Raw genomic sequence first — 27,457 nt, 5'->3', positions numbered from 1 at the left:
GAGTGAATGCAGGTTAAGTATCTAGAGCCAGAGGGCATTCAAGATGCAAATCAAGTGTGTGAGACCCTAACTCCTGCTCCTTCCTCTGCCCTAGTGTCCCACGGTGGCCCAGGCTCTTAAGGGGGACTTTGCCTGCCCATGATGACTGGTGTTATGTACCGAGCGCCTATATGTGCCAGGCACTGGGTTAAGTACTTTAGGTTCATTATCTTAAATCCTCACAAAGACCTTATGAGCTAGGTTCTCTTATCCCCATTTTGCTGATGAGGAAAACCAAGCTTCAAAGAGTAGACAGATTTATGAGAATGGGAGGACTCCAGGGAAGCACCCCCCAGCCTTGTGAGGCCTATCTCTGTCCAGGGTGACATCCAGAAGAAACACCACTGAAGTATCTACTGATAATTAAAAAGCAAATTTAAACGTTTACGAGGATCTTTCAAGAAAATTCCAAAGGTGGTTCTATCCCTAATGGGTAGCAAAACTTCTTAAAATATAACTTTCCGTGAAGATGCTCAATTCCTGAGACAATTTTCACCCCAGCGCACTTTCTCTTGACATTTCTCCTCTTCCCCAAGTCACCTTCCAGATCTATTCCGTTCTCTACCACCGGCAAATTTCTACTCTTTTCAAATCAAGTCTGCGCAGCCCCTATTAAATGGGTAATACATGAATACCTACACGTCAAGACTGTGTAGTTATGACGTGACAGTGTGCGTCAGGCAGCGTTCTGTGTGGTGTCTGGCACACAGAAAGCACTCAATAAATTTTCACCATCCTTCCTATTAGTCTCAGCTTTGCGGCTTTTAACGGTCATACTGATTCTGTGCAGCAAATGCCCAGGTGAAAGCCTGGCACACAGTGCTGCAGTGAAGGAAAGAGAGTGTGAACACTCACGTGTACGTGTGTATTAATATTATTTTCTTATTTATAAGCAGCAGGGATGCTGTATTTGAAGGGTACTTTCCATCTAAGCAGCGGGAAAACCCATGGAAGAGACACTGATTCTCCCTGAATATGCCTGCACCCCTCCCAGACTTCCTGCAGTTATTCAGGACCACATGAGTAATTCTGGTGGAGGCTGTACATGAATGTAAGCGTGTCACTTCCTGCCAGAGCATTTAAGAGTTGGTGCATAATCCTCCAGGTCTCTCCCTTCCCCTGCCACTATGAGTCAATGACTAAGGAGGCCACAGGGATGGAGACCTACAAGAAGGCGGAACCTCCATCAGCCAGGGCCCCTGAGTGAGCGAGAAGGGCAGTTCCCCACCAATACGCAGAGGGCACAGACTATCAACAAGAAATCGACTTTTATGGCTGAATTAAGCCAGTGAGATTGCAGAGGTAATTTGTTACCTCAGCATAACCTCACCTATCCTAACTATACAATGGCTTTCATCAACTGTGTTTCCAATGACTCCCCATGCAGTATTCTCAAGGATCTTCTGCATCAATGTGGTTAGTAATCCAGCTGGTTTCCTCCAAGTGCTTGCCTGCTTGCTTCCAGGTGGACCAGAGTATCCAAGACATGCCAGGCTTCCTGCTACATGGTCCACTGGTAAGGCTGTGCATGGGCCTCACATGTGTCCTGTCCCTTTACAATACAGGTGGGTCTGGTCGAAGTTCAAGTGTCTGTTCTGTATACTATGTTTGGGTATTCATTGTGCTTTAGAGAATTGTAGCAGCCAGCGTTTCAGCCCAGAATCCAAACGAGTTTGATAAAAATGGCAATAATAAATTCCCCATTTATTCTGCTGCAGTTGAGTCCCATTTATGCAACAGAATTATCTTCATCTCCACTGTTACCATCCTTATCCAAAGCATCATCTTCTCTTTGGTGGGCCACCAGGAGAGCTTCCCAAAGCAGCTCCTTGCTTCCCCTCTTGTCTCTCAATGATCCATTCTCCACTCACCAGCCTGAGCCACCTTTTCATACATTCATTAAGCCACCTTCCGAGTCCTCCCTCATTTCTCCCTCCTCCTCCCCAAAAGTATTCAATGACTTTCTACTTCTCTTTGGACAGTATCCTAAGTCCTTTACGTGCTCTACATGACCCAGCCCACCTCCCCATCGTCTACGGTCCCTCATATCCTTCATTCCTTATGCTCCATCACATTGGCCTTCTTTCAGCTCATAAAATAATACTCATGCCCATCTCAGACCCCGGGCTCAGGCTGTTACCTGTACACAGAATACCCCCTCAGCCAGGTACGTCCTGCTCACACACTACTCGTCTTTCAGATCTCAGCTGAAAGTCACCTCCCAGGGACGGCTTTCAGATCCCTGAGATTAGATCAGGCTCCCTGTTCCATACTCTCAAAACGTTTTCAAAGTATCTAACATTGTTTGTAATAATATCCATGGGTCTTAATTTCCTTCATGTTGGCCTTCCCAACTAGACTATAAGCTCCATAAGGATGGAATCTGTATCTATCTGCTCATATTATACCAGCATCTAACACACACAATGCCTATTAAAGTCCAGAGGCTTAGTAACATGATCAACTATTAGTATTATTATAGTTAGTCAATAAATATTTAGTGACGAAATGATTGAATGAATGAGCAAACTCCATGTGGGATTTCAAGTAAGTCCACATCATAATTTTCTCATCTTTAAAAGGATTATTTTGGGTTAAATTTTCTCTGATGTTATGTCTGGGTTATAATTTCTCTGATGAAATCTTTTCTTCCTTTAGAGTCTGCCTTTAAAGGGGAAGCCAAGAAGGAAAATGTCATGACCTTCCTACTTACAACATGTAAATGGGCAGGTGGTCCTTCTTAGTTTACTCTGTCTTGGGTAACTTCCTTGGCTTCTCTGAGCCTCACTTTCTCTGTCTGTAAGATGGAGACTGTACCTGTATCTCCAGCTCTAACAGTCATAGTAATAGTTCCCATGAGCTGCTCATTGCTTTATGGTTCATGGTACACCCGGATTCTCATGACCTTATTAAATCCACAAAAACTGTGACCTTCTATTAGCAATAGACGATTTCATAAAGGGAGATATTGTTATTTGACATCATCACTTTTGTAATCATCCCACCTTTCTTTGACTTTTTTTTCTGATGGTATGAATTTGGTTGTAAAGCAAATGCAGGACAAGGTAGAAGACAGAGAGGAGTCAGGCGCTGGGTTTCTGTTCCTAATGTTTTGGCAAACAAGCAGGATAATTTTTTTAATACTTTTGAATTTGGGGATGGGGAGTGGTAGCAGGAATCGCTCTTTATGCTAAATTTTTAATTTACTTTTAATTAGTTAGTACATTCATATAGTTCAAAATGCAGAAGGTACAAAGGTGAAAAAGTTAAATGCTCCACCAGTCAGCCACTTCCTTCTCCAGAAGACACCAGTTGTACCAATTTCTTCTCTATAAGCAGGGTAATTTTCAGCAAATATTTCCCGTTTGGGTCTTTAATTTTCTCTTTAAGTGGGAACAATTCCTGTTTCACAGGTAATCATAAACCATGAAAAGCAATAAAATACTAAGCATGACTAAGTATGAAGAGTGCTAATACCATCTACCTTAAAGATACTACTATGGTCGTCATTTTATCCAAAAAGAGAACAATAGCTTTATGTTATCTGCCCAGCAATTTATCTGAAAAATGTCTATAGCATCCTATTCAGAAATCCCTGCTTCTGGGGTATTTAGATCACACTTCAAATACTGTTACCAAAATCCACCCATGGGTTTGTAATTATGAAAAGAAGTGGTGGAAATAATTTTTCCTTAATGAAATGAGCAGTGTTAAGAAAGGCTCTTGGTTAGGAAGGCTGCAGCCCAGGGCTCATCATTTGGATTTGACAGGTGTTAAGAATCCCACAAACCCAGCAGCTTATAGCATCCCTGGAGCTTGGCAATCCAGAGCCCAGATGATTCCGGTCCCTCACCCTGACAGAGGGCTCTGCTTCCTGGTCAGGTAACAGGTGAGGTCGGCTGGTATCTCCTACAGATCTCCCTGCAGCTGCTTCAGAGTAGATTGTGGGTGTCAAGGGCCCCTCAGTGTGCCTGAGAGGGGAGAGCCGGACGGACTCTCCCAAGCCAGAGGGGGGGTTTGTTTGACAGCTTCAGGCCTGCTTGGTAATAAACATCTGTCTCAGACTTCCTTTAATTGTATCGAGAACATAACCGCCACCTCCAGTAGCCATGTTGTGTTGTAAAGAAGGACATCCACAGACTCCCCCTAGCTCTAACCCCTAAGCTCTGATATTTAACCAAAAAACCCGATCATCTGTGAAAGGCCAAACTGGCTGACAACGGTTGACTGAACCTAAGTTCCAACAGAGTACACAGAAAGCAGAGGGAACAACCTAAACGTTCATCCACGGGCGAATGGATAAAGAAAATGGAGTATATGCACACAGTGGAATATTATGCAGCCTTAAAAAAGAAGGGAATCCTGCCATTTGCCACAATGTGGATAAACCTTCTGCTAAGTGAGATAAACAGTCACAGAAGGACAAATACCACATGATGCTGCTTCTATGGGGAATCTAAAATCGTCAAACTCATAGAAGCAGAGAGAAGAAAGGTGTCTGCCAGGGTCTGGGAGGAGGTGGACACAGGGAGACTGGCCAGATGTGGGATTTGGATACATCACGTAACATTCTTGGTCTCAGTTTCTCATCCTTCAAAGGTAGTATTGGATAAGATGAGTTTTAAGGATATTATAAATTGCTGAGGCTCTGTTTCCACGGTACTATTTTATTCATGAAAACTTTTATTTCAGTGTCTGGAAATAAAGAAGTTAAGAAGGAAAAAGATGGGGCTTTCCTTGGTGCAATGGTAACTAGACCGGTCCTAAATGCTGACTTACTCTGTGACACTGTAACACATTTTTCAGCCTCTCTGTGCCTTGGTTTTTCCATCTATAAAATGGACATAAATCACCTTCTCCATTGGAAAGTGACATGAAAAAATAATCATTGCAACAATAACAGTAACGGATGCAGTATGAGTAAATGGCGTCTAATCCAAAAGAGCTGACTTTTCAGGTTTTAGCTTTCCGTCACTTCCGCAGTGAGGTCTCCTCCATCCCCCAGACCAGGTTGGGTTCTCTGATAGAGGTGCTCCCAGCATCCTGCTGGTCCCTGTTTGACACTCTTCTCGTGGGATTACACGTGAATCTCCCTCCTCCCTCTGAGCCACAGACAGTAGGCTCTGCAGCCGTGGAGACTCAGTCCCTTCCTGTTGGCCTCTTTATACCAAACACCTACCGTACTGCCTAGCCCTAGGTGAGTGTTTATCGAATGAATAAAGAATGAATGAACGCCTTTGGTATCTCAAGATTTCCTTTGACACTGTCTTCTTTGGCAGCATGAAATTTGCTGAGTGGGCAAATGGCCTGATACTTTGGAAGTAGGTTCTGGCCCTTCATTACCAGGACTCAGTTGTGCAAATTTAGGCAAGTTTCTTCTCCTCTCTGAGCCTTGGTTTCCCAACCCGGTAAAGAGGTGGGGTGGATTAGGCTCCCTGCATGGGAATCACCTTGTCCGTTTATTAAAATCTGCATTTCGAGGCCACGTCCAGTTCAAGGAGACTAGAATCTCAGGGGGAGGGACCACAGTGCCCCCAGTGATGCGGACCTTCCCTAAACCGGAGGGCAGCTGCGGTACAGACCTCAAGGCCCCTCCAGCAACGTGGGGCTGGGGTCAAAGGCTCTACTTCCCTCCTGAAGCCTTTTCTCTTCCCAGTGCCTGGCCTCAGAGGAGACGAGAGTAGAGAAAAGGGGGTCGCTTTTCTGGATACCACAGGTGAGTACTGCCCACCCCACCCCCGGTGCTCCATGGGCGGCCTGGGCCGCTGAGATTACTTCTCCCGCCTCTTTGGACCTCCATTCTCACCCCCGCAGCAGAGCAACGGCATCCCTCCAATCCTCAGATTGCTTTAGCCACAATTATCTGAACATTAGGTAAGAGATGAAGAAGATAGTGTTTGCCAAAACATGACGAGCAGCGTCAAGCTCTCATGTCCCCTTTGTCAACTGCTGTTTCCAAGTCTTCAGGGAACAGCTGGGAGAAGCAGCGTCTCTCCACCTGGCTGCACACTACCAGTATCTCGGCAATTGGATGGATGGATGGATGGATGGATTTAGGTAGTAATGTCTGTGACACATCCCAGACCTATTGAATCTGAATCTCTGAGGATGGAGCCCAAGCATCAGGATTGTGGAACTGGAAAAAAATCTTTCCAGTGATGCCAAGGGCCAGCCAGGATCCGAGCTCCTCTGTTTTTTTGGTTTTTTCGTTTTTTGGTACGCGGGCCTCTCACTGTTGTGGCCTCTCCCGTTGCGGAGCACAGGCTCTGGACGCGCAGGCTCAGCGGCCATGGCTCACAGGCCCAGCCGCTCTGCGGCACGTGGGATCTTCCCGGACCGGGGCACGAACCCGTGTCCCCTGCATCGGCAGGCGGACTCTCAACCACTGCGCCACCAGGGAAGCCCCGAGCTCCTCTGTTAGACAATGTCATTATTTATATTATACAGCACGTTGAGAACTCCTGCAATTTCCTAGGGCTTATATTGTATATAAGCATCTCCCACCAATCTCTACTCTCTCCAAATGCAGAGAGAAAATATTCCCTAAAATAAGCATTCCTTGTGTTTCACCCAAACTTCTACCTACTCTTGCTTGTCACAGTACATGCCATTAGCTGTCACCTCCTGAGGACAGGAACTGCCTTTTATCTTCCAAATCCTTGTGCCCAGCACAGGGTGTGAGTTCATGTCCAAAGAGGAGGCACATCTGCCTGAATGTCGGAAATGAGGAACTTTTCCTTTTGCCAAGAAAGGCCTGCTGATGACGTTATCTTTGAATCTCTTTCAGAACTGCCTGCAATGTCGGTTGATCTGTCTGCGCTTAACCTGACAGAGCTGGTGAACGGGATGCTGATCAGAGCTTTAAAAGGTAAACAGTTGTTTTAAAAGAACAGTCCAGGCCCATTTTTATCTTGTTCCTGCTTCGCCTCTGGACTCTCCACGACCTGGGCAAGACCCGTCACATCTCTGTGTCTCGGGTCCTCTGTGTTCAGAGCAGAGAATGTGTGTCCTGCCTAACTCACGATGAGACTGAAAACATCCAGAGGAAGTAGGTTTGCCAGCATTTTGAGAGCAAGCTGCACTCCAAACACAGCATCTGTGTAGGCATCTCTACTCATAACTATATTATGAGACAATTGCAAAAGTTTAAGGACAGTTTAGGAAATATAGCCAAGGGACATGTATTTTTGCCTTTTTTGTTTGTTTTTGCTTTGATTTGATTTTTGTTTATTATTTTCAGTGTTTATTATTATATTTTTATTTGTTCATCGTATTATTAATTTCCATGATCAGTTTGCTAATTTCTATTACTGTTATTATTGTTAGTGGGCATTTACTGTTTCTTTATCTCAATGTTTTTGACAGATAGCAAGCAATTTTTCTCCTTGCTAAGTGTTACTTCCTACAGCTCCTTTGCCTTCCACAAGTTTTCTGTGGCCATTTACAATAGTAAGTGCTGGCTCTCCTTCTTTTTTAAAAAAAAATTATTTTATTGAAGTATAGTTGATTTACAATGTTGTGTTAATTTCTGCTGCACAGCAAAGTGACTCAGTTATACATATATACATTCTTTTTCATATTCTTTTCCATTATGGTTTATCACAGGATATTGAATAGAGTTCCCTGTGCTATACAGTACGGCCTTGTTGTTTATCCATTCTAAATATAATAGTTTGCATCTGCTAATCCCAAATTCCCAATCCATCCATCTCCTATGCCCCCTCCTCCAGCTTTTCTTGGTGGCGAGAATGGTAAGCGATGGGTAGGCAGGCCAAGCCATGTGTCAGGGTTGCTATGTGCTTCGTTTCTCTTCACAGTTTCTAACCTGAAGACTGTGGACCCGGCCAAATTCCCCTCACGGTACTGCTACTGCTTAAACAACCGGACCAACGATTTATCAGGTGGGTAGAACTCACTTTGAGGCTTGCAGGCTGCCCTGATTTTGCTTGTGCCCTTTTAAATAAGGTTGAATTATTTGTTTTCTCCTTAGACTAAGATCAGAAAATGAAATGATATCTATTATGCTTAAATATGTGCACATCCATTGTCCTGGAAAGTTCCTTTCTTGGTTTTCTACCCTAGAGCAATAGTTACATCTGCGCAAAGGGGCAAGAACAAAAGGTAGCATTGTTTGAGAGCAAAAGCTGAGAACAACCTAAACATCCATCATTAGGAAAACGGCTGAATAGTCTACGGTACAGTCAAATCTTGGAAGACAGCCATAGAGAATGCATAAATGCATGCGTGTACACATGCAAAGGCAGAGTGAGGACCAGAAAGGCCAGCAAGTGAGCCAGAGAGCCGTGAGAAATGAGCTCAGAATTGTGGGGGCAAGGCAGGAAAGGTGTTGCAGATCATGTAGAAGTTTATAGTCTGCCACAAGGTTTTCCACTTTTACTATGAATAAGAAGGAAGCCATTGTGATTGTCCACACAGAGGAGTGACGTGATCTAACTTACATTTTAAAAGGAGCCCTTTGGCTGCTTGTTAAAGAATAGTCTGTAAGGGAAGCAAAGACTCAAGGTGAAAAAGTCTTCTGCTTTTTTTTCCCCTCGCTTAACATAATATTAAAAATATTTTCCATGATATTACAAACTCTTTGCAAACGTGTAATGGTTACATAACCTATGAATGTGAGTATTTTCTTAGCTAGTATGCTGTTGAACTTTTGGGTGGATTCTAGGTTTCTCTTAATATAAAAAAAATCCTGTATTAGACATCTTCGTGTCTAAAACGTTTCCCTGTTTTAGATTACTTTCTGAGGATAGATTCCCCAAGGAGGAATTTATGGACCAAATGTTGTGCAAAGAGGATAATGATTATTGTTTAATAAGTACTGGATGCCACACTCTGCAATAAGTACCTAATATCCATCTTCTTATTTAACTCACCCTCTGAATCTCATCAACAAACTACATTTGGGAGGGAAAATGTTCTTCATAATCACATCTTTCTCACCATCTATTAGCCTCGTCTAGAGGCCAAGTTTTGTCTGGTGTTGAGTCCCTGCCCTGATTGTGTGAAAGATAAAAATAAAATTTAAAAATTGGAGTCACATCTGCTGGGGAATTTTGTAATTCTGTTTGGTGAGCTGAAGTGTATTTTCATACACATGCAATGCTTATTTGCAAAGAATTGATCCATGGATTGTTACCACTGATAAAATAGCATCTTGCTCCCCTGGTAAACCACAGAGATTTTCACAAGGTTTAACATGTCACAACGTGCCTAATGCTGATTCCCCTCAAACTGCTACCCTGAGAGGCTGTACACTTTGGCCAACATCTTGCCATGGTTCAAAACCTTTGGGGAAGATGTGTTTGTGGACAATCTTCAGACATGGATTGTTTTCTGAATATTCTCAACTCTGATATATAGCCTTCCTCTGAGTGTGTTTTTCCTCAATGAAAATAGCTTAAATTTTCTTGATTTAAAAAATAATATATTGTGATGATAAAGTATATTGTGATGTTAATATATTGTGATGTTAAATTTTCTTGATTTAAAAAATAATATATTGTGAGCTTAAATTTTTTTTTTTTTTTTTTTTTTTGGCGGCACGCGGGCCTCTCACTGTTGTGGCCTCTCCTGTTGCGGAGCACAGGCTCCGGACGCTCAGGCTTAGTGGCCATGGCTCACGGGCCCAGCCGCTCCGCGGCATGTGAGATCTTCCCAGACCAGGGCACGAACCCGTGTCCCCTGCATCGGCAGGCGGACTCTCAACCACTGCGCCACCGGGGAAGCCCGAGCTTAAATTTTCTTGATTTAAAAATAATATATTGTGATGTGAAAAATAATATATTGTGTTGTATGGAAGGTATGATTATACCTTCCATACAACATGGAAGGTATAATCAAAATATCAGAGACACCTGATATCCCAACATCCATAGGTAATCACATTACCCAAGGTGATCTAAGCCACCTCTCTCTAATTCATCTATCTAAGCCATCTGTCAACTACATATCTAACCTACCTCTCTAACCTACCTACCTACTCCACCTACCTACCCCATTCATCTAGCCATCTATCTACCCATCCTACTGTACCTTCTCTATATTATTTAGAAAACAAGCTAGGCTATTATAACAAATGACCCCAAAACAGGGTGACTTACAGAAGGTAGAAGTTTCATGTGTGACAGTCTAGGTAAGCACACCAGGACTGCTCTGATGGTTTGATGGTTTAGGAGCCCAGGCTCCCTCTAGCTTGTTGCTCTGCCTTCCACAAGGTCTGGCCCTCGTTATCATAGTCCAGGGTGGTTTGTCACTGCATTCACATTCCAGCTACAAGGAAGGGGAGAAAGGAACTGGAAGGCACGCCCATTCACTATATAAACTCAGTCTGGAAACCTTTCACATTGCTTCTTTTCACATTCTATTGTCTAGAACGGAGTCACATGGCCACACCCACCTGCAAAGCAGGCTTGAAAATGTCATTTTCAATTACGTTAAACTACCATGTGCCCAACTGAAATTTCATGTTTTCTTACTAAAGGAAAATGAGAGGATGGATATTGGGAGACAGCTGTCAGTATCTACCATGCTTTCTATGAAATTTGATATTCCATTTTCAACTAATCAGCATGTCTTAAAAAACATTCCATTCAATGATATAAATATGCTTCATCCTTCATATGAATTCACAGTATTCATTGAAAGAATGTACCGTAATATAATTTATCTCCTCCTGATGGAAACGTTTTTTTTTTTTTACAATTATCAGCAATGCTGTGATGAGAACCTGTGTACAATCACTTGCAGTGTTTGCCTGATTATCACTGTAGGATACAGTCCTCAAAACAGAACTGTTGTCTGACAGGAAGAGGATTTTGTGATGCTTCAAACTGCTAAAATTTCCTCTAGAAATCTTGCATAAGTTTACACTTCTACCAGTAATGTTTGAAAGTGTGTGTTTTTCCACACCCTCGCCAACACTGAGTACCAAGAGACATTCTTAAATCATTACCAATTAAGACAGACAAAAAGGGTTTTTTCCCTATTTTCTATTTATATATGAAAGTAGTCAGAAATCATTCATCTGTGTGTTGCTAGTAAATTAGATAGTTCGTATTTTCATCAAAACAAAGAATATCTTTGAGGCAGTGATAACTGATATTCTTCCAAGCCTAGGACCCGATTGTGAAAGCAGTTCTAAAAGGAGAGTTGACAAATGTATTGAGTAGGAGATTTGTATGAGCAGTGGTGGAAATTTTGGGAAGAATAGGAGCTTTAGCACAAGGCAGACCTCAGATCAAATTCAAGCCCTGCCACATGCTCTGGGACCTTGGGAAAGTTCCATCATTTCTCTGAAACTTGGGCAGAATCTGGACTCCATGCTTGGTGTCTGGGCTGCAAAGCCATGCTCATAGCTTCTATGTAATATAAATAGTGGATTGCAGTTTCTTGGTCTATCTATGAGTCTCTCTCTCTCTCACTAATCTCAGCTTCGGGTAGGCAGAGATGGTATCTTAATCCTCCAGTGCCTAAAAGACATCTGGCATACTCCAACACTCCATGAATATTTATTAGATGAATGAATTAATAAACAAAGGAGACTTTTGAGAATTAGAAAGAAAATAGATGGCATAAGTAATGAAATACTACCCCTCTTCAGTTTCTACAATGTGACTATAAACAGATTGGTCTAAAGAGACATAAAGAAGGATGCCTACATTCTGCATGGCCACGTGTCCACACCTGTACAGGTGGCCCACCACATCTTCCTCTAGGAGACTAACCACGCACCCGTGCAAGTGTGGTAAGGTGGCATGTCACCATGACTCCGGCTCACATAGGGCAGCGCCCACCTCCTGTTGGCCTTGCATGCTATACATTCCACTGGTTGTCACATCATGTTTTCATGCCTTTCTGGGTTCTATATTTTCAATGGTCTGGGTTCTATATTTTCAAGTCAGCTTGCCCCTGACCCCAGCTCGTAACCCCGTTACTGAGTAAAAGCAGCATTTAGACAAGGCACGACGGGAAACTATCCACGGGCCCTCAGAAGCTTCTTTAGAAATCCACAGTTTGGGGCTCCTAGAATAAGTGCTCCTTGTTTCCGAAGCCAAGAACTTGCTGGGTCCTGGAAAACCATAACTGAACAGCAGAAGAGGCAGCAGCTGTGTGGGTAGGAAGTGCATTAGGAACTTTCGTTGGTCAATGGCACCCACCATGTCAAGACCTGTTCAGAACGTGCTCAGAGAGAAAGTCCTCGAAGATTTTATAGCTTGAAATGTTGTAAAATTATCGCAATCTCCTCCCATCAGACTTCTGAATGTGGAGGGCAGGAGAAGAGCTCCCTTGTTCTATTTTGTGTAAAGTCCCTGTCTCCTTTGATAGTTCATAGTTTATAATCCACCACTAAATTTGGTATCATTTTGAAAACCTGAAGTTATGTAAATTTACATCCCATGTCTGCAGGGCTGCTTCCTATCCAATGAATTTGGTATTCTAAATCAATTAGACGAAATAATGGGGAGGGAACAAATCAGAAAAACCATTATTCAACACTATGGTCTTGCAAAGCTCTTTGGTGTTGGCAGAGAAGGATCTGGGGTGGGGGTAGGGAAATGGAGGAGAAAGGAGATTATGATGGTGGATCCAAAAGTTTTCTGCCTGCCTGAAATCAAGCCTTGAAAAATAACTAGTAGTATTTCTTTTTATGATTGTTAATAATCCCCAATACACCGAACTAAATCAAACTTGTAAAATCTACTCTGAAAACTCCAAACACAATATATATTTCCCTTCAAGTCTCAGAAATTTAAACCAAGTCTCAGAAATTTAAACCTCCTCAATCTGTCTTACAGATTTCACAGCCCTACTGGTGGACATCATTGGAAATTCTACCAGCTACCTCACAGAGATTTTAAAGTCACCCTCCATCCTCTCAGGTGTGCTCATCTTGAAAATGCTTGGCAAATGTGAGATTTGGCATTCATCATGGAATAAAACCTAGTCAACTTCCCACCCCGATCCCTACCATAGGCCGGGCTGCCAGGAACTTTAATGTAAGTTTTATTTAGACAAACTGCGTGGTACAGTTTCAACCACCAGTACAGTATTTGAAGCTTCCACCTTCCTATCAAAGCTATTCCTGGGGTCCAAAAAGTTGGAGGAAGAATCCGAGGCTCAACACTGGGGGTAGTTAGGGAGACTCAAAAAACAGCTTCTACTGGACAGCTATACTCCCATTTTAAAGACGAGAAAACTGAGATTCAGAGAGGTTGAATATTTTGCTCAAGGTTGGCTCAGAATTCAGATTTAGATCTCTATGGAGCCTAAACTCATGTCTGACATACAATTGAGAAAGATACGTTTCAGTTATAAGGTGGCTTCATATAACCCGCAGGCAATTCACACTCCCCCGGGGGCCTACTTTGAAGAGCACAGATGCAGTCAATAGCCCAACTCTTGGTCTCCTCAGAAAGGTGGCGTCCCACACTGTGGAGCAACTGCTGTTTTAGGAGCAGTGCGGGAGGAAGAAAGAGAAAGAATAGATCTATTCAGGTGCCCGGGACCCTTCTAAGGGCTTCCCTCATTGGATCCTCACCACAGCCATATGCGGCAGCTACTATATTTATCTCCACTTTACAGGTGAGGAAACTGTGGCACTGAGAGGTTAAGGAGCTAGCCCAAGATCGTTCTGCAGAGATAGCATTCTAACCCAGGTGATCTGGCTCTGAAGTCCATGCTCTTGGTCACTATTAATACATATAGTAATAGGGCCACGTTAACAAGAACCATTATTACTATGATGCCTATTTACTGAGCTCTTCTATCTGCCAAGCACCATACTTAGAGTTTCACATACATTGTCTCATTGGATCATCATAGCCATCCTACCAGAGATGTCCAACCACACAACCACAGTCCTTTAGGCAGCACCGTCAGGGACAAGTATGCTTAGGAACTCGAAGTTTTCGGATTTTTCATGGGGTAATAGGGTGTCTACACTATACCTGACAGAACACCTCCAGCAGCATCCAGGACAGCTTGCTGTAAATCAGACACATTCATATTCATTTAGCAAAGCGGTTCACCCTTTACACTAAGGAGAGATAAACTACAATAGCCTCGCATCTGTCAATTCAGGTTTTGCCACTGAATGAGTCGGCACCAAACTCACACAAAAACCTTCCATCTTACGGAGATTTGGGGATTTGGAAAGTGCAAATAAGGTACTGTGGGATTTGAATCTTCCCCATTTTAAAGATAGGTGAACTGAGTCTTAGAGAGGTCAGGCAGTTTATTTATGCTCACTTAACTAATCAGTGCCAGAGCTAATGCTGTAATCCTGGACGCTGACCCCAGAGGCTCTGCCCTTAGCCATTACATTATACTGCACCTTCCCTCCATCAAAAAAATTAAAACCAGAAACTCAGGGATGACTGAAAATCAGGGCTCCTAACTAAATAAGGAGTTAGCCTTATTTTCCTATAGCATCCAGAGCTAGAGATTTCCAGCTTAATTTTCATTTCAACCAAAGACTTAACAGCTTCAGGCCCATTGCTAAGTCCTGTTGTATCCTGGTCTGTCTTGCAGTGAGTCAAGTGAATGAATCTGACTGCATCTTCATCTGTGTGATGTCAGGAAAGTCAGGTGAACCACCAGCCATTCTTTGACAAGCTCTCTGAGCTGAGAATTAAACACAGCCCTCCAGCAGGTGAGCCCAAGATGTGACCCTGTTGGTGTGGTTCTTGCAGGAAGGAATCTTTCTGACTTCTGGGAGATGGCGGAAAAATCTCCTGTTATCAATTACACATTTACCAGCAGCATGTCTGGTGTTCTGGGTGAGTGTAACCCTCCCAAACTCCTACCATAGAGTCTCCAGACGAGGGTCCCAGCTAGCAAGCTGAGACTGAATGCTGCCCTCAGGTATTTTATTTTGCTGTACTGTGTGAAAATCAGAGGGTTTCATCATTAAAATTTTTTGAATTTCTAGATTTTTTTTTTTTTTTTTTTGCAAAATATCGGGTAGCCCTGGACCCTCCCCCTCACCCATGGCAACTGGGGTTGAGTTGCCATCCTCCCCATTAGGAGAGACACCTTTCTCCTCTTTTCCATAGCCCTCACTTCTCCCTGTTGCCTTGCACTTTCTTCTCATATAAACCACCTGGTTTTTGTAGGTATTTGAATTTGTGACCCTGTTGTAGACATTGCCACTCCGTAATACTCAGACCCTACCCAACCATCCTCTACCCCTCCACACACATCTACCCATCTTCCTGCCTTTCCTCTGGCATCAGGTGGCATTTTTTGGAACCACCTTAAAGCCATCTTTTTCCCGTACACTTATGGGTCATTTCTAGCTGAATAAAGCTTCTGGAATCTGGTTGGTCTTCCAAGATCATCATCTGTTGCTATGATTATCTTAGTTAAAGTCCTTGTCATCTATCTTTACTATAATAGCCTCTGAACCAATCTCCTTTGACCTAGTCTCTTATTTCTCTGAAATATCCATCCATTGTCATAAGAGTGATAAAATAAGTAGGTTATATCTCTTCATTGCTAAGAACTCCTAAGTCAGCAGTAGAGGGTCTGAAGTTCTTAGCATCGAGTATACATTTGTCTGACATCAAGCCCACCCTACCTACTCTCTTTCACATAAACCTTCTGCTAAAACTCCACTGAAACCCCTGCCCTTCTTGCAGGCGGCATACATCTCCATGCCCCTGCAACTTTGCTCATGCTATTATACCAGAATGGAACTTCCCTACTTCTCCATATTTCAGAATCCAATTTGTCTGTCAACGGCCAGCTCAGCTGCTGCCTCCTCTTTCCAAAAAATCCCCCAGTCAAAATTAGTCTTCTGTCGTCTATGATTCTACAACACACACTTAGAAGTCATTTGGACTGTTACTCCAGGTTGTGTCACAGATGACCTCATCTGTGTGTCTCCTCACTGAATCATACTTGAAGGCAGAGACGGTCTCCTTCATCTCCATAGTCTGCTTTCCCCTCAGTGCCTCACACTGTACTTTGCACATAGTAGGTTCTTTACCCGTGTTTATTGGAGTGAAATGAAGTTTACACTCAACCTCCAATTCCACTCCAGAGGGCTGCCTCGTTGGTATTTATTGTGGGGCATCTCTTAGTTATGCCGAGGAAGGAACTTCAACTGTATGGAACAAGGCTGCTTGATAAGGAGAAGAAATGGGCATCTGGTGGGTTCCCCTCACCTACCCAATTCTGAGGACAGATCTGAGGGTTGAGTCGATCTCACTTCTTCAGAGTCCTTTCATGACTTTCTGACCCCCAGTCTCAATGATGTCTCCCCTTTTGTGCTCCTGTAAAGTTTTCCCAGCAACAACTGCTTGAGAAGAGAGAACATATGAACAAGTTGACACGAAGTTGATGTGCTTGACGGCCAGTCACCTGGCTGAGTGACAGATGGATTGGCAGGCACTCAGTCCCACGTGCATTAATCTGAGAGCTTCTGGTGCATGTGGGGTGATACTGAGCTCAGAAGTAAGGCAGGAGAGAGGAAATGAGGCTGCAGGGCCACCTTCTGCAATTGCACTGGTTGTGCCCGACACACAGTTACCTGCCAAAGGGGCAAGTAGGGGCCGAAATCCCACCTGTCTGCAGGCCAGGCTTTGTCCCCCCAGAGGAAGGGACCTTATGGGCTAGTGAAAGCCTGTCCTATCCTAACATGCAGCCTCCATCCCCTAAGCCTTCCCGAGGTAGGCTTCATGAACACCTGGACCTCTTCCTCCTTTTCCTCATGGAGAATCCAAGGGCACTGTGTAGATCTCCTTCTGAATGAAGCCTTCCTTCTGTCTCTGTGGGGGGCCATCTTTCAAGTGGGTTTCTTACTGGCAGCCCCTAGTTCCCCCAAATTTCACCTCTGGCCCCTAGTCAGACCCACAGCGCACATGAGCAAACCTAATCCCTCTTCCTGGGACCAGTGCCAGAGCTGTGGAGGGGTTGAGGGTTGTGAAGTGGGCAAGGACCCTGACAGGATCCAGGTTCTGTTCAGGAAACACCTCAAGTGTCTGATGCTTTCTGGCCTGACAGCTTTGCATTCTGTGCACGTTGCTTTTGCCCGTGGCATTTTCACCCCTCGATATTTTAGCTTAATCTGTCATTCAAGGAGAAACCCTCCTCTTGGTGACGTAACATACTGCTCCGAGCAAGGTCTGAATCTCTGCATTCTGTGTATTTGCTGTCCAATGACCTTTCAGTGGCTCGACAGTTCTCTGTGTGCAAAGTGTCAAGCATAGTAAAGCTGCCATTGACTGTCTCCTTGAATGTGCAGCTACCAGGGGGACGGCCCTGACTTCACAGCTCACACCCACAAGCCGGCAAACACTACCAAGGACAAGCCCCCCACGTGGATCCCAGAACGCTGGAGTGTCTGCTCTGAGAAGCTCTCCCAGGACAGAGACGACTCCTCCTTCACAGGGAGAGCAGACCATGAACACAAACAAGCATGCTAAGGGTCACAGCAGAGCCCCGGCCGCCCTGGACGGCGCCTCTCCCACCCTCTCAGACTGGGGTGAGATTTCTCACCCCGTCCTCTCCTATCCTGTTTCTCCCCACACTTCCCTCTAGGCTCAGATAAATAAGTGAAATCCTTCCTTTATCCCTTCTCCACCAACCTCTTTGTTCAGTAGCCCTTTAAGAAGAGAGAGATGTGAACCAGTATGGGTATGATACCTATAAGCAAAGGCAACAAATGTCACTGGCATAATGTCTTTCTAACATTTAATTTTATAATTTTTTTAACATCCTGACTTCTATTTATTTTGCTTTTTTTTTAACATCTTTATTAGAGTATAATTGCTTTACAATGGTGTGTTAGTTTCTGCTCTATAACAAAGTGAATCAGTTATACTAGTTTAAGACTCACAGGAAGCTGCAATAATAGTACAAAATTCCCTCATACCATGCACCCAGCATCCCCCGATAGTAATATAAATGTGGTATATGGTAACATCAGGTATTTTCATTTTAACAGAGCAGGTAGCAATATCTCTCCTGAAATTCACACTAAACGGTGAAATGCAGTCAACATTTTATGGCAGGCAGGGTTAGGTTAAATTGTAGCTGGCTGGATAATGTTGCCAAGAATATATTAATGACTTGATGCCAGTGTAAAAAGCTGCTGCTGCTGACCTGCTGAGAACTTCTTCTTTTCCCATCATTTTTGTGGGCACTGATCAGTGGTGTTGTCACTGAAGATGTAAAAGGCATGCTTATCCTATTTGGAATAAGATACAACTGAGCTAACTCTTTCATTAAAAGACGATTATGTCTCAATGAGTTCCAACAATGGACCACAGTCATCAGAATACATTCATTCATTCATTCACTCATCAATACATATATTTAATATCAGACCCCAGGCTAGCTGTCAAAAAACACAGCTCTAGCAATGTTCCCTTTCCTTCCTGAGCTCTCAGATCTGGGAGAGAGACATAGACAAGTAAACTGATAATTATTATCCAGCCTACAAAGAGCTATTGTCCTGGAAAGCCCAGAGAGGGGGCTCCCCTGAGGAGCTTGAGAACTGATAAAAGTCAAGCAGACAGGGAAACAAGAACGAGGAAAAGGAATCAGATTCACTAACTAGAAATTTTTTAGTAATATATCCACATCAAGACAATTATACAAAATTAGAAAGCTTTCCAGTATAATATGAAAAAAGATGTGATTGCCAGTGGCAAGAAAAATCATAAAATATCTAGCTATCACTCTGAGAGGGAAAGTGCTAGGTTTGCATGAGAAAAACTACAAAACTTTCAAGCGAGTAATAAAAGCGTATTTAAATAAATAAAGGGTTATACCATGTTGTGGATGAGAAATCGGAATAGTTTTAAAATGGCAACTGTTCCCAACTTAACTTATAGATTTAAAATCCTCCCAGGGGATAAGTTTTGTACAACCTGAAAAAAATGTATTTTAATTCTTAACACGGGAATGAACGAGTGAAAACACCTGGCACTTGTTTAAAAGACCAGTGAGGGAAGACTTGTCTTAATGACCGTCCTGTGATATTGTCAGTCAGCTGTCATCATTATCGTCACTGCCATTTCAATGGTAACGCTGAGAAGAGTTTAGTAACTCGCCCCAGAGTTCACAGCATGGAGGAGGTGGGGGCAGAACGTACACCTCCAGGTCCCCTTACCTTAAACCTTTCCACTGTATCACATGACTAGAATCAGTATTTCTTAAATTTGACAGTGTCCACTGTCCTCTGGACACACACCCTAGCTGATTGTTCAGTGTCCTAGGAATTTGGAGAATTTTTTTAAATTAGTAGTTGGGAAAACAAAGTTTAGTGTGGTCCCCTTATTCCAATTCAGGGTAGGGTTGAAGTCCCTGGATTATCTATATTATGCATGCACACTGCATGTACCCTTAGATTATATGTCAATGTCTTGTCAATTTTACATCTGAATCAAAGCAGTCAAGCAGTAACTGCCCTGTTACTGTCACTTGTGCAGCTACCGGGAAGGTGGCTGGAATTCCATGGGTGACAGCCCGCAGGCAGGCATGGGCTTCCACACTACCTGTGCCCTGGGCTCAGGCCACCAGTGAGAAAACACCTGGAGGTCTTCCCTGGGAAACACGTTCCTCCCCGCCGACGTCTCCTGCAGAGGCCGAGAAGGCCACGAACACACGGAACTTTTCCGAGACTCCTGCCAGGACAGCGGCCATGCCTGACAGCCCACCAGGGACCAGCCCAACCTCAGGTAAGAGAGGACGCTCGCTCCTACGCCACTAATTACATATACAAATATAGTGATAGGCACATTAAAATGTAATCATATAGTATGAGGAAGGCCTGAGCTCTGAAAAACTGTGCGATTCCAATTTTGTGTTTGTCTGTGTATTTATGTGTGTATGTGTGTGCGTGTGTGATACAGATACACAGAAAATAAAAACTAACCAAAATAAGACTGAAAAGAAATTCACAACATGTTAACCCTGACTATATCTGGGAAGCATCAATAGATAAGAATTGATTTTTCTTCACTTCAGTGTCATGAATTTTCCATATTTTCTACTCCTAGGATCAGACAAAAATGGTTTACCTGTTTTTAAAATCACTTCCTCTGATCTCTGCAGCCAGAGGCCCTTCTTCTATGCTTCTGTTTTCAATGGATCGTAACATTCATCACTGCTGTGCTGTTAGGGGCCATGAACTTGACCTTTCTCCCCTCTGGACTATGTTCTCTTTAAAGGCCTGTGTCTTTTCTCTCCAGTTCCCATGAAACGCAGCAGACATCCAGTCAAAGCTTGCTGAATTACCTGAATTTCTGATGAAGTAGAGAGGAAGAAGTAAATGAATTTCAAAGGGTGCAAATGTAAAGTCTTAACTTTAGGTGCAAAATCTCAATTGTACAAAAAGGTCTGGGAATGTAACTGATAGCTTAAATCAGAGAAACACCTGACATAATGGCATCGGGAAAAATCCAGGCTAACATACTTGGGTTTGGCCAACAGGCGACAGCAGCCAGCCAGCCCTGAGGCTTTGAGCTCTGGCCTTTATTTCGGACACAGTAGCTCTGACATCTTGACTCCACCACCGTTGTCTCCTTAGGCAGTTCTTTTGATTTCTCTGAGTCCTGGTTTTCTCATCTTCAAAATGGGGAAGGTGATGCTTACTTTTCAGAGTGGCTGTGCTGATTCAGTTAAGTGAAGTCTGTAAGGTGTTCAGCTCCACACGGAGCACCTTGGAATCACTCAATCAGTGGCAACGCTTACTGCCCTGTCCTACTGCCCCCAGGGCGACAGCGTAGCAGCCAGCTTCAGGACACATGCTCAGGAGGGTAGTGGCAAAGCGGATGTCAACCATAGGAGAGCATGTGTCTGCTTTTGCCCTAGGCCCCTTGCAGCTCTAACCCTCTGTGATTCTGCAGTCATTTAGTTAAACTGTGAACAGTGACCACAGACGAGTCAGCTCTGTGTTTGGGTTAGAGTTAAGGCTGCTCATCTTCCAGAACTACACAGAAACACACCCAGGCAGCGAGCGTCAGCGGTGCCTTCTGTATTCAGGGGCTTACAGTCAGTGCCTGGAGGGGAATCCAAAGAGGATGCTGATGGCTCCCCTGGTGGAGCAGTGGTTAAGAATCCACCAGCCAATGCAGGGGACACGGGTTCAAGCCGTAGTCGGGGAAGATCCCACATGCCGTGGAGCAACAAAGCCCGTGCGCCACAACTACTGAAGCCTGTGTGCCTAGAGCCTGTGAGCCACAACTACTGAGCCCAATGAGCCACAACTACTGAAGTCCACGCGCCCAGAGCCCGTGCTCCGCAACAAGAGAAGCCACCGCAATGAGAAGCTCACGCAACGCAACAAAGAGCAGTCCCCGCTCGCCGCGACTAGAGAAAGTGCGCACGCAGCAACCAAGACCCAACACAGCCAAAAATAAATAAATAAAATAAATAACGAAAAACAAAAACAAAACAAAGAGGATGCTGACCGGCTCTGAGAAAACGACCAGGTTGCCCCCTGGCATTGGGCCTCCTGCCCATAGTTATCTGTTTGTAAATGTGTCATGCTGCCCGTCTCTGCTACTGAGGCAGTTGAACTCAACGCTGCCACACCCACCATCCTAGCAGAGGAGCCTAATAAGGAACAAGCAGGACTGCAACACTGTACTGGGTCCAGCCCAGGCTCTGAGACCTCACCCCACCCCTCCACATCTTCCTTCAGACTCCAGCCATAGCAAATGGCCTTCCACTCACTTCTCTGAGTCTTTGCTTATTACGCACTTTCCTCTGCTTGGAAGGCCTGTTCCCCTCACCTACGGCTATGCTTTCTCCATCCCAGAGAAGACGTCACCTGCCCCATCCCCCATCCCCCATCCCCACGCTCATGTTGCACTCCCAGCCTCACCCCTTTCCTTTCCGCTTAACCACACGAGGGAAAGTGCCTGTTTCCTCTTCCTCTCCCTCATTTTCTGTAAGAAGGCTGCTTTGCTGGTTTTGCCAGAGGCATGGTTCTTGACAGCAGGATCGCTTCCCAAAGTGGTCCTTAAATCAGGACTTCATGAAGAGGATCAAAAGAATTGTTGAGATGAGCCCACATTCTATCATGAGGATGCTGGGCAGTGTATAGGGGTGGGGACGGAGTAAGTGTGCACACCAGACTCAGGCGAATGAAGAGCATCTCGTGTCCTCTTTGCCTAGGAGCACCGTGCTGGGACGTGGCCCATGCAAGTCCACTCCTCTCCCATTTCATACCAGTGTTAGCGGGTTTCCAGTGGCACCAACACACTGTATGACAGTTACTGATGGGACTTGCCCATTTCCTCCTCAACACTGGGGGTGCCTCCACTGTAGAGTCTATTTCATACTCGTTTCTGCATCGTCGGCAACCCCCAGCTACCTGGCTTGATAAGCAGCAGTGGATGAACAGGGCAGGACTGGTGGCAGGGGGCCTCTTCTGCTCATGCATCCTTTGAAGAAACTCAAGCTCACCTCTCTCTCCTCTCATCCCAGGCCCATTCACCCCTGGCACACAGACTCCAAGTCCCACCAAGGCTCCGGCCCCCAGATATCCACAGGCAGGTAAGAATGTGGTCCTGGAAAGAGGAACCCAATACCCCTGCCCCTGAAAATATTGTTCAGGGGCAGGGGCGTGACGGGACGGGGGTGCCTGTAGGCAGACTAAGCTTGTTATTGTATTTTATTGGTTCCAGCAGGAGGAGAGCAGGAGAACTAAGTCTTGCTGTGCTATTAAATCACCCTAGGATCTTGCATAAATCACTCTCTCTTTCTTGACTACAATTTCCCTATGGATTTATAGAACTCTTTAAGATGCCATGATTCTCCGCTCGAGTGTATACCCTAGGTCCATTTCATTCTGACCTTTGCGAGGCCATTGTTGTCCTTGCAGGTGATCTCCCTGCTGCGTGGCCCTTTACCCCTGGAGAAGAGCCAGTGCTCGTCCCAGGACCCCACCAGGCTTCAAGTACGTACCAGTGCCCTGTCGCTCCTATAGCTTTTGTTTGTTTTGGACAAAGTTGTGTAGTATAATAAAAAGAGGTTTGTTTGATAAATTTAGATTCAGACTGCTGGGATTAACCCCTAGCTCTTCTATTTACTGGTGAGGTAACTTCCTGTGCTCAAATTCCAGAATTCAGTTTCCTCCTCTGTAAAGCACGAATAATAACCATTATCGTGGGCACTAAAAATGTATTTTCTCTGCAGCGTTTTGTATTAGGTAAGATAATGTGTGTGGAAGTGGTTTGGAACTGGAGAGCTCCATATAACTTAATTCAATCACCTGTTTTTGAATGGACACCCACTGAGAATGTGCTGCACACCTTGTAAGCGGAAGCTGTTCTTACAATGAGCATGATGTTAGCAGAAAGAGGGGAAGGAAAAAAGGATGACTCCAAAGGTCCACCCCCAGCCACTGGGTGCCATTCACTTCTATCCCCTGTGGAAGGACACTCCTGGACACGTCATTCTTACAGAATTCTAGGGGAATCCCTCTCCTGGGCTTGGATGTGGGTTTTCAGGACCCCTGACAGAGGCTCAGGACTTGGAGTTTCTGTGGTTTACGCTGCATTTTTCCCATTTTTGGATGTCAAACTCTCCTTTTTTCCCGTGGAGCCAGTTTCCATGAGAGAGAAATTGACACAAAGTGAGTCCTTCAAAGCTGGTTGAGTCCTCAGGTCCCTCCCACTCCTAGATGCCTTTCAATATGATTCTCCTGAATGTTCCTGGACCTGAATGTTCTAGTCATATGTCAACGGGGCATTATTAAATTGCTGGACGCTGCACCGTCTCCTTTTTCATAGGACCTAAGATCTGCCTCGGCCCCATTCTCAACCTGCAGTGAATGGTGAATGGACCTTTCAGACACAAAGACGTGATTATGCTACCACAGGAAATTATAGCCCTGTTTTCTCCAGGTTCTAAAGAAACACAAGAGTGGTGCAGATGGGGGCAGGCGTCAGACTGAGCTTTAGAAAACAAGTTGACTGTATTTACCTGTATCTTTATCTGTATCTTTATCCGTATCTGTATCTATACATCTATCTCCGTATGGCTCCATCCATCCATCCATCGTTCCAGCCATCTAATGAGAAATATAAAATCTCTCATTAGAACTTTTATTTTTAATAAAATTTCAGTGAGACCATCTCTGATTTCTTCCAGGAACCAGACCCCCTCCTTTCTCTACCTATCTCTGGGAAGTCTCACAAGCAGCTTTACCAGACATGGTGAAGCGAGGCCATGTTTACCTGTTGTTCTTGAGCTACCTGAGATGGGGGCAAGACAGCATTCACTCAGCACAGTCCCTAACAAAGGGAAGATGCTAAATTCTTGTTGATGTGAATGGTCTGGGATTGCATCTTCTAGGGTGTCCTGAGCCGCTCCTCAAGGAGGCGGCCACGACCTCTGCTCCTCTCACGCTGGCCGTCCAGAAGCTCAACCCTTGCCTGATGGAGCTGTGCCGCTTTTTCCAGCAATGCCTCTGCATGAGCCAGAAGAGAGACCCCAGGATGGAGGCAGTGAGGTAACCTGAGCCACTCACTGCTTTTTACATCCAGTATTTACAGGCTTCTGATTCTGCTTGACTCCTCTGCAGGCCACTAAGTGATGAGGCATTAAGTAATCCACACACAGATGACAGGGGTGCCTCAAGGAATGCACACTCCAGTGAGTCCTCTATTGCACTGTCACCTCCTTGAGAACCAGCATGAAACCTCATTCATTTCTGGGTCCCCAGAGCCAAGGGTGGGCCATGACACAGTCAGTGCTGTCAAGTTGACTTGTATTGTGTCCCATCTGCTGGAATAATTACAGAGGATTTTGAGTGGTCCTGGAACCCCAATGCCCTCAGCCTGGCACGATTTGCTAGAAGAGACTAATCAGAGGTTATGTCCACCTAAATTCCAGCTTTTTCATAAATCCCTAGCAGTCATTTGCTGACTTAATAATAAAGATGTAAATGGAAAATTAGAAGGCAGACCCCATCTTAGATTAAGAAGGACTAGGTGTGGACATTTTCCTGCCCAGGAAAGCTGACACACTGTCCTTTCTTCTGGGATTTATCCTTGGCTGTAAACCCAGAGCCAATCAAGGTAGATGAATATTTCTGCTCCAATAGTAGGAGGCCAATCTCTCAGATCTTTAAAGTTGTTTTCAAAGTCTCCTTATGAGATCTTTCAGCTTTTTCAATGCCCATTATCCACGGGCTCTAAGCCCCAAGTTCAGGTTGGCAGCCTTTTTCCATCACTCTTTTCTGGCCCTGGTCTTGGATCTCCAATCAGAGTGGATGCTTCTTCCACCCAGAGAGGGAGATATGCAAGATTCGCAGACCTGAAGGTGTTAGCCAGCAAGGTGGAGGCATTTCTCCACGGCACAGGCTGATCCTAAAGAAGAGGACATTTTGCAACAATACTTTCCTACTCGATCAGCCCACTATTCCTTCCTTCTTTCTCTATCTATCGAGCTCTTTGTGTCAATAACAAGTGCCAAGTCTCCACTATGTATCAATTTAACACTGAGAGGAGCCAGCAGGATATAGAGACAAATCAGAAATAAACCCAGAAACTGAGGATTTCATAGTTGGGGGGAATAAATGGTCATAAACACACATTAAAATATGACATGGTAAGTGACAAAATCAAGTCACGCACACAGGCAAAACCTATTAATCTCATACCCTTGGGAGAAAATCAGATTTGAACCATCCACATTGCATATTTGCTGGAAGGATAATGAGGAAAGCAGAAACTTCCAGAAAGAAATTTGAGTTTAAATTTAGAGAAATGAAGCATCTGTAAAACTGAGCTTATCCCTTCTTTTCCCTTTAAGTTAATAGTGAAGTGTTCTATAATCGTATAGTAAGCATTGAATATGGGATAAGAATAACAGAGTAGGAGGCTGGCATTACTCAGTGTGCTTGTTGAATAGGACGGCCCCTGTGGCCAAAAACAATCGTGGTTTAGTGGGGCAGTTGGGCCATGTGAAGAGACAAATTACAAAGAAGTGTGACAGATGCTATAGCAGATACAAGCTCTGCTATACAAGCTCGTATAGCAGAATACAAGCCATGGGACCCCAGAGGAAATAACTAATAGGGCTTATGGAGGAATGGGAGTTTGTTGGGCAAAAAATGGGAGAGGCCACTCCAGGCAAAAAAGGTGGAGAGTGAGAGGCAGACTGGAACATCTCAGGACCACGGAGAGTTCCAGGTAGCTACAGCAAAAACGGGAGGCCACTGTCCCAGCATATGTCCCTATTCAGGAAACCCTGTCCTTCCCAACATCTACTTGGGTCTTGCAAATGAGTTTTGACTTTTCCCAGAGTTCCAGCAGCAACATCTCTGTGCCTCGGTTTCCAGAGTTTTATAGTGTCCTGTAAATTGAGGGTGACAGAACCTGGGAAATCTTTACAGTCAGCTTTACATGAGCAATTGGTTGCTCCTCAGAATATGCGAGAATCACAGAATGATACAGATGGAAGAGAAGTTAGAGAATATTTAGCCCGACCTCCTCATAGCTCAGGCGAAGGATTGAAAGGGAATCGGATTCCCAAGAGTCCTATGTGAAGCCAGTGACACAGCCTGTCCTGAAAACTCTTCTTCCTAACGACATGCGTGGCCTTTTCACTGAAGCCTTTTGAAGCAATCCCTGCGGCCACCAGCCAAGAGCAGGATATTATTTTGCTAATATTTGCTCCACTGTTGACTATAACAGCCCTGCACTTTTACTCCACCTCACACAAAAATAAATAAATGAACATCATCATTGATCCAGCAACTATGATAAGCCCGGCACCGTTGGGGAACTTTGCAAATGTTATCTCATGTCATCCTCAGGATACCCTATGAGTGTAGATTCTATTATTGCCTCTCATTTATATATGAAAAAAACAAGGCCCAGAGAATTAAGTAATCAGCCTGAAAGTCATACATTCTAGTAAGTAATGATGGTAGAACTAAAAATAAGTCTTTCTGACTCTGAAGTCTAAGCTTTTTCCTACTCAGACTCATTCTCTACCTCTCCTCCCACAGCCTATAAAGATGGAGAGGGAGTTCCTTGCTATGAATAATTAGCCATTATGACTTTTTTTTTTTTTTAGTATGGGTCTCTTCTTATAGCCACAAAGGATAGTAATTGCGTTCAACCCTGATTTAAATCTTTAGGTATTGTCTTGAATACTATTCCTGGTTTCTGAAGAATGCAACATACATCTGTCAGAGGGTGAAAAGGGTGTTCCACTCACACAGTAAGTACACAGCCGGACTGTATTGTAAATCGTGTTCTATGAAAAGGTTCTAGAACTCTGAGTGATGTTCCTGCCTTAGCACGGGGTCAGTAGGAGGAAGTATAACTCATCTAGTGATCATGAATCCTAGACAAAAAGAGTCTAGGGTATTTCTGAATCCCCTTCACCTAACAGTTTGAAAAACAAAAAATGCAGGAGTCAGCCCAGCCAA

At 44.3% G+C, this 27,457-nt stretch overlaps 2 protein-coding genes across 5 annotated transcripts in view; one reads left to right on the top strand and one right to left on the bottom strand.

Annotated features, from left to right (window-relative positions):
- Window positions 1–27,457, bottom strand: part of EFR3A (EFR3 homolog A) — a 183,929-nt gene that overhangs the window by 17,315 nt on the left and 139,157 nt on the right. For 3 of the 4 annotated variants that reach the window (XR_004480932.2, XR_004480929.2, XR_007472515.1), the window contains 2 exons: window positions 23,998–24,085; window positions 20,085–20,309 (listed from right to left, as the gene is read on the bottom strand). The gene's annotated coding sequence lies outside the window, so the exon portion shown is untranslated. The remainder of the gene's footprint in view (window positions 1–20,084; window positions 20,310–23,997; window positions 24,086–27,457) is intronic. The other variant, XR_007472516.1, reaches the window with a different exon arrangement.
- On the top strand, window positions 1,526–27,331 carry HHLA1 (HERV-H LTR-associating 1). The gene is made up of 15 exons (XM_033419776.1): window positions 1,526–1,604; window positions 2,698–2,757; window positions 5,696–5,755; window positions 6,827–6,907; window positions 7,405–7,488; window positions 7,857–7,940; window positions 12,852–12,935; window positions 14,587–14,643; window positions 14,748–14,840; window positions 17,303–17,542; window positions 19,494–19,742; window positions 22,498–22,566; window positions 22,895–22,969; window positions 24,370–24,526; window positions 27,164–27,331. The coding sequence occupies exons 1-15, from the start codon at window positions 1,526–1,528 to the stop codon at window positions 27,297–27,299; spliced, it is 1,608 nt and encodes a 535-aa protein (XP_033275667.1). The 3' UTR covers window positions 27,300–27,331.

Source organism: Orcinus orca, chromosome 17 (assembly GCF_937001465.1).
Source record: "Orcinus orca chromosome 17, mOrcOrc1.1, whole genome shotgun sequence".
Classification (NCBI taxonomy): domain Eukaryota; kingdom Metazoa; phylum Chordata; class Mammalia; order Artiodactyla; family Delphinidae; genus Orcinus; species Orcinus orca.
This window is presented reverse-complemented; position numbering and strand designations above follow the sequence as displayed.

What these genes read in the sequence shown, in the direction of transcription:
- HHLA1 (XM_033419776.1), top strand. Translation starts at nt 1,526, where the DNA reads ATGCCAGGCTTCCTGCTACATGGTCCACTGGTAAGGCTGTGCATGGGC. An exon ending in TTCTGTGGCCATTTACAATA is followed by an intron (nt 7,489 to 7,856) that starts GTAAGTGCTGGC and finishes TTCTCTTCACAG; the next exon opens with TTTCTAACCTGAAGACTGTG. An exon ending in CCCCAGATATCCACAGGCAG is followed by an intron (nt 22,567 to 22,894) that starts GTAAGAATGTGG and finishes TTGTCCTTGCAG; the next exon opens with GTGATCTCCCTGCTGCGTGG.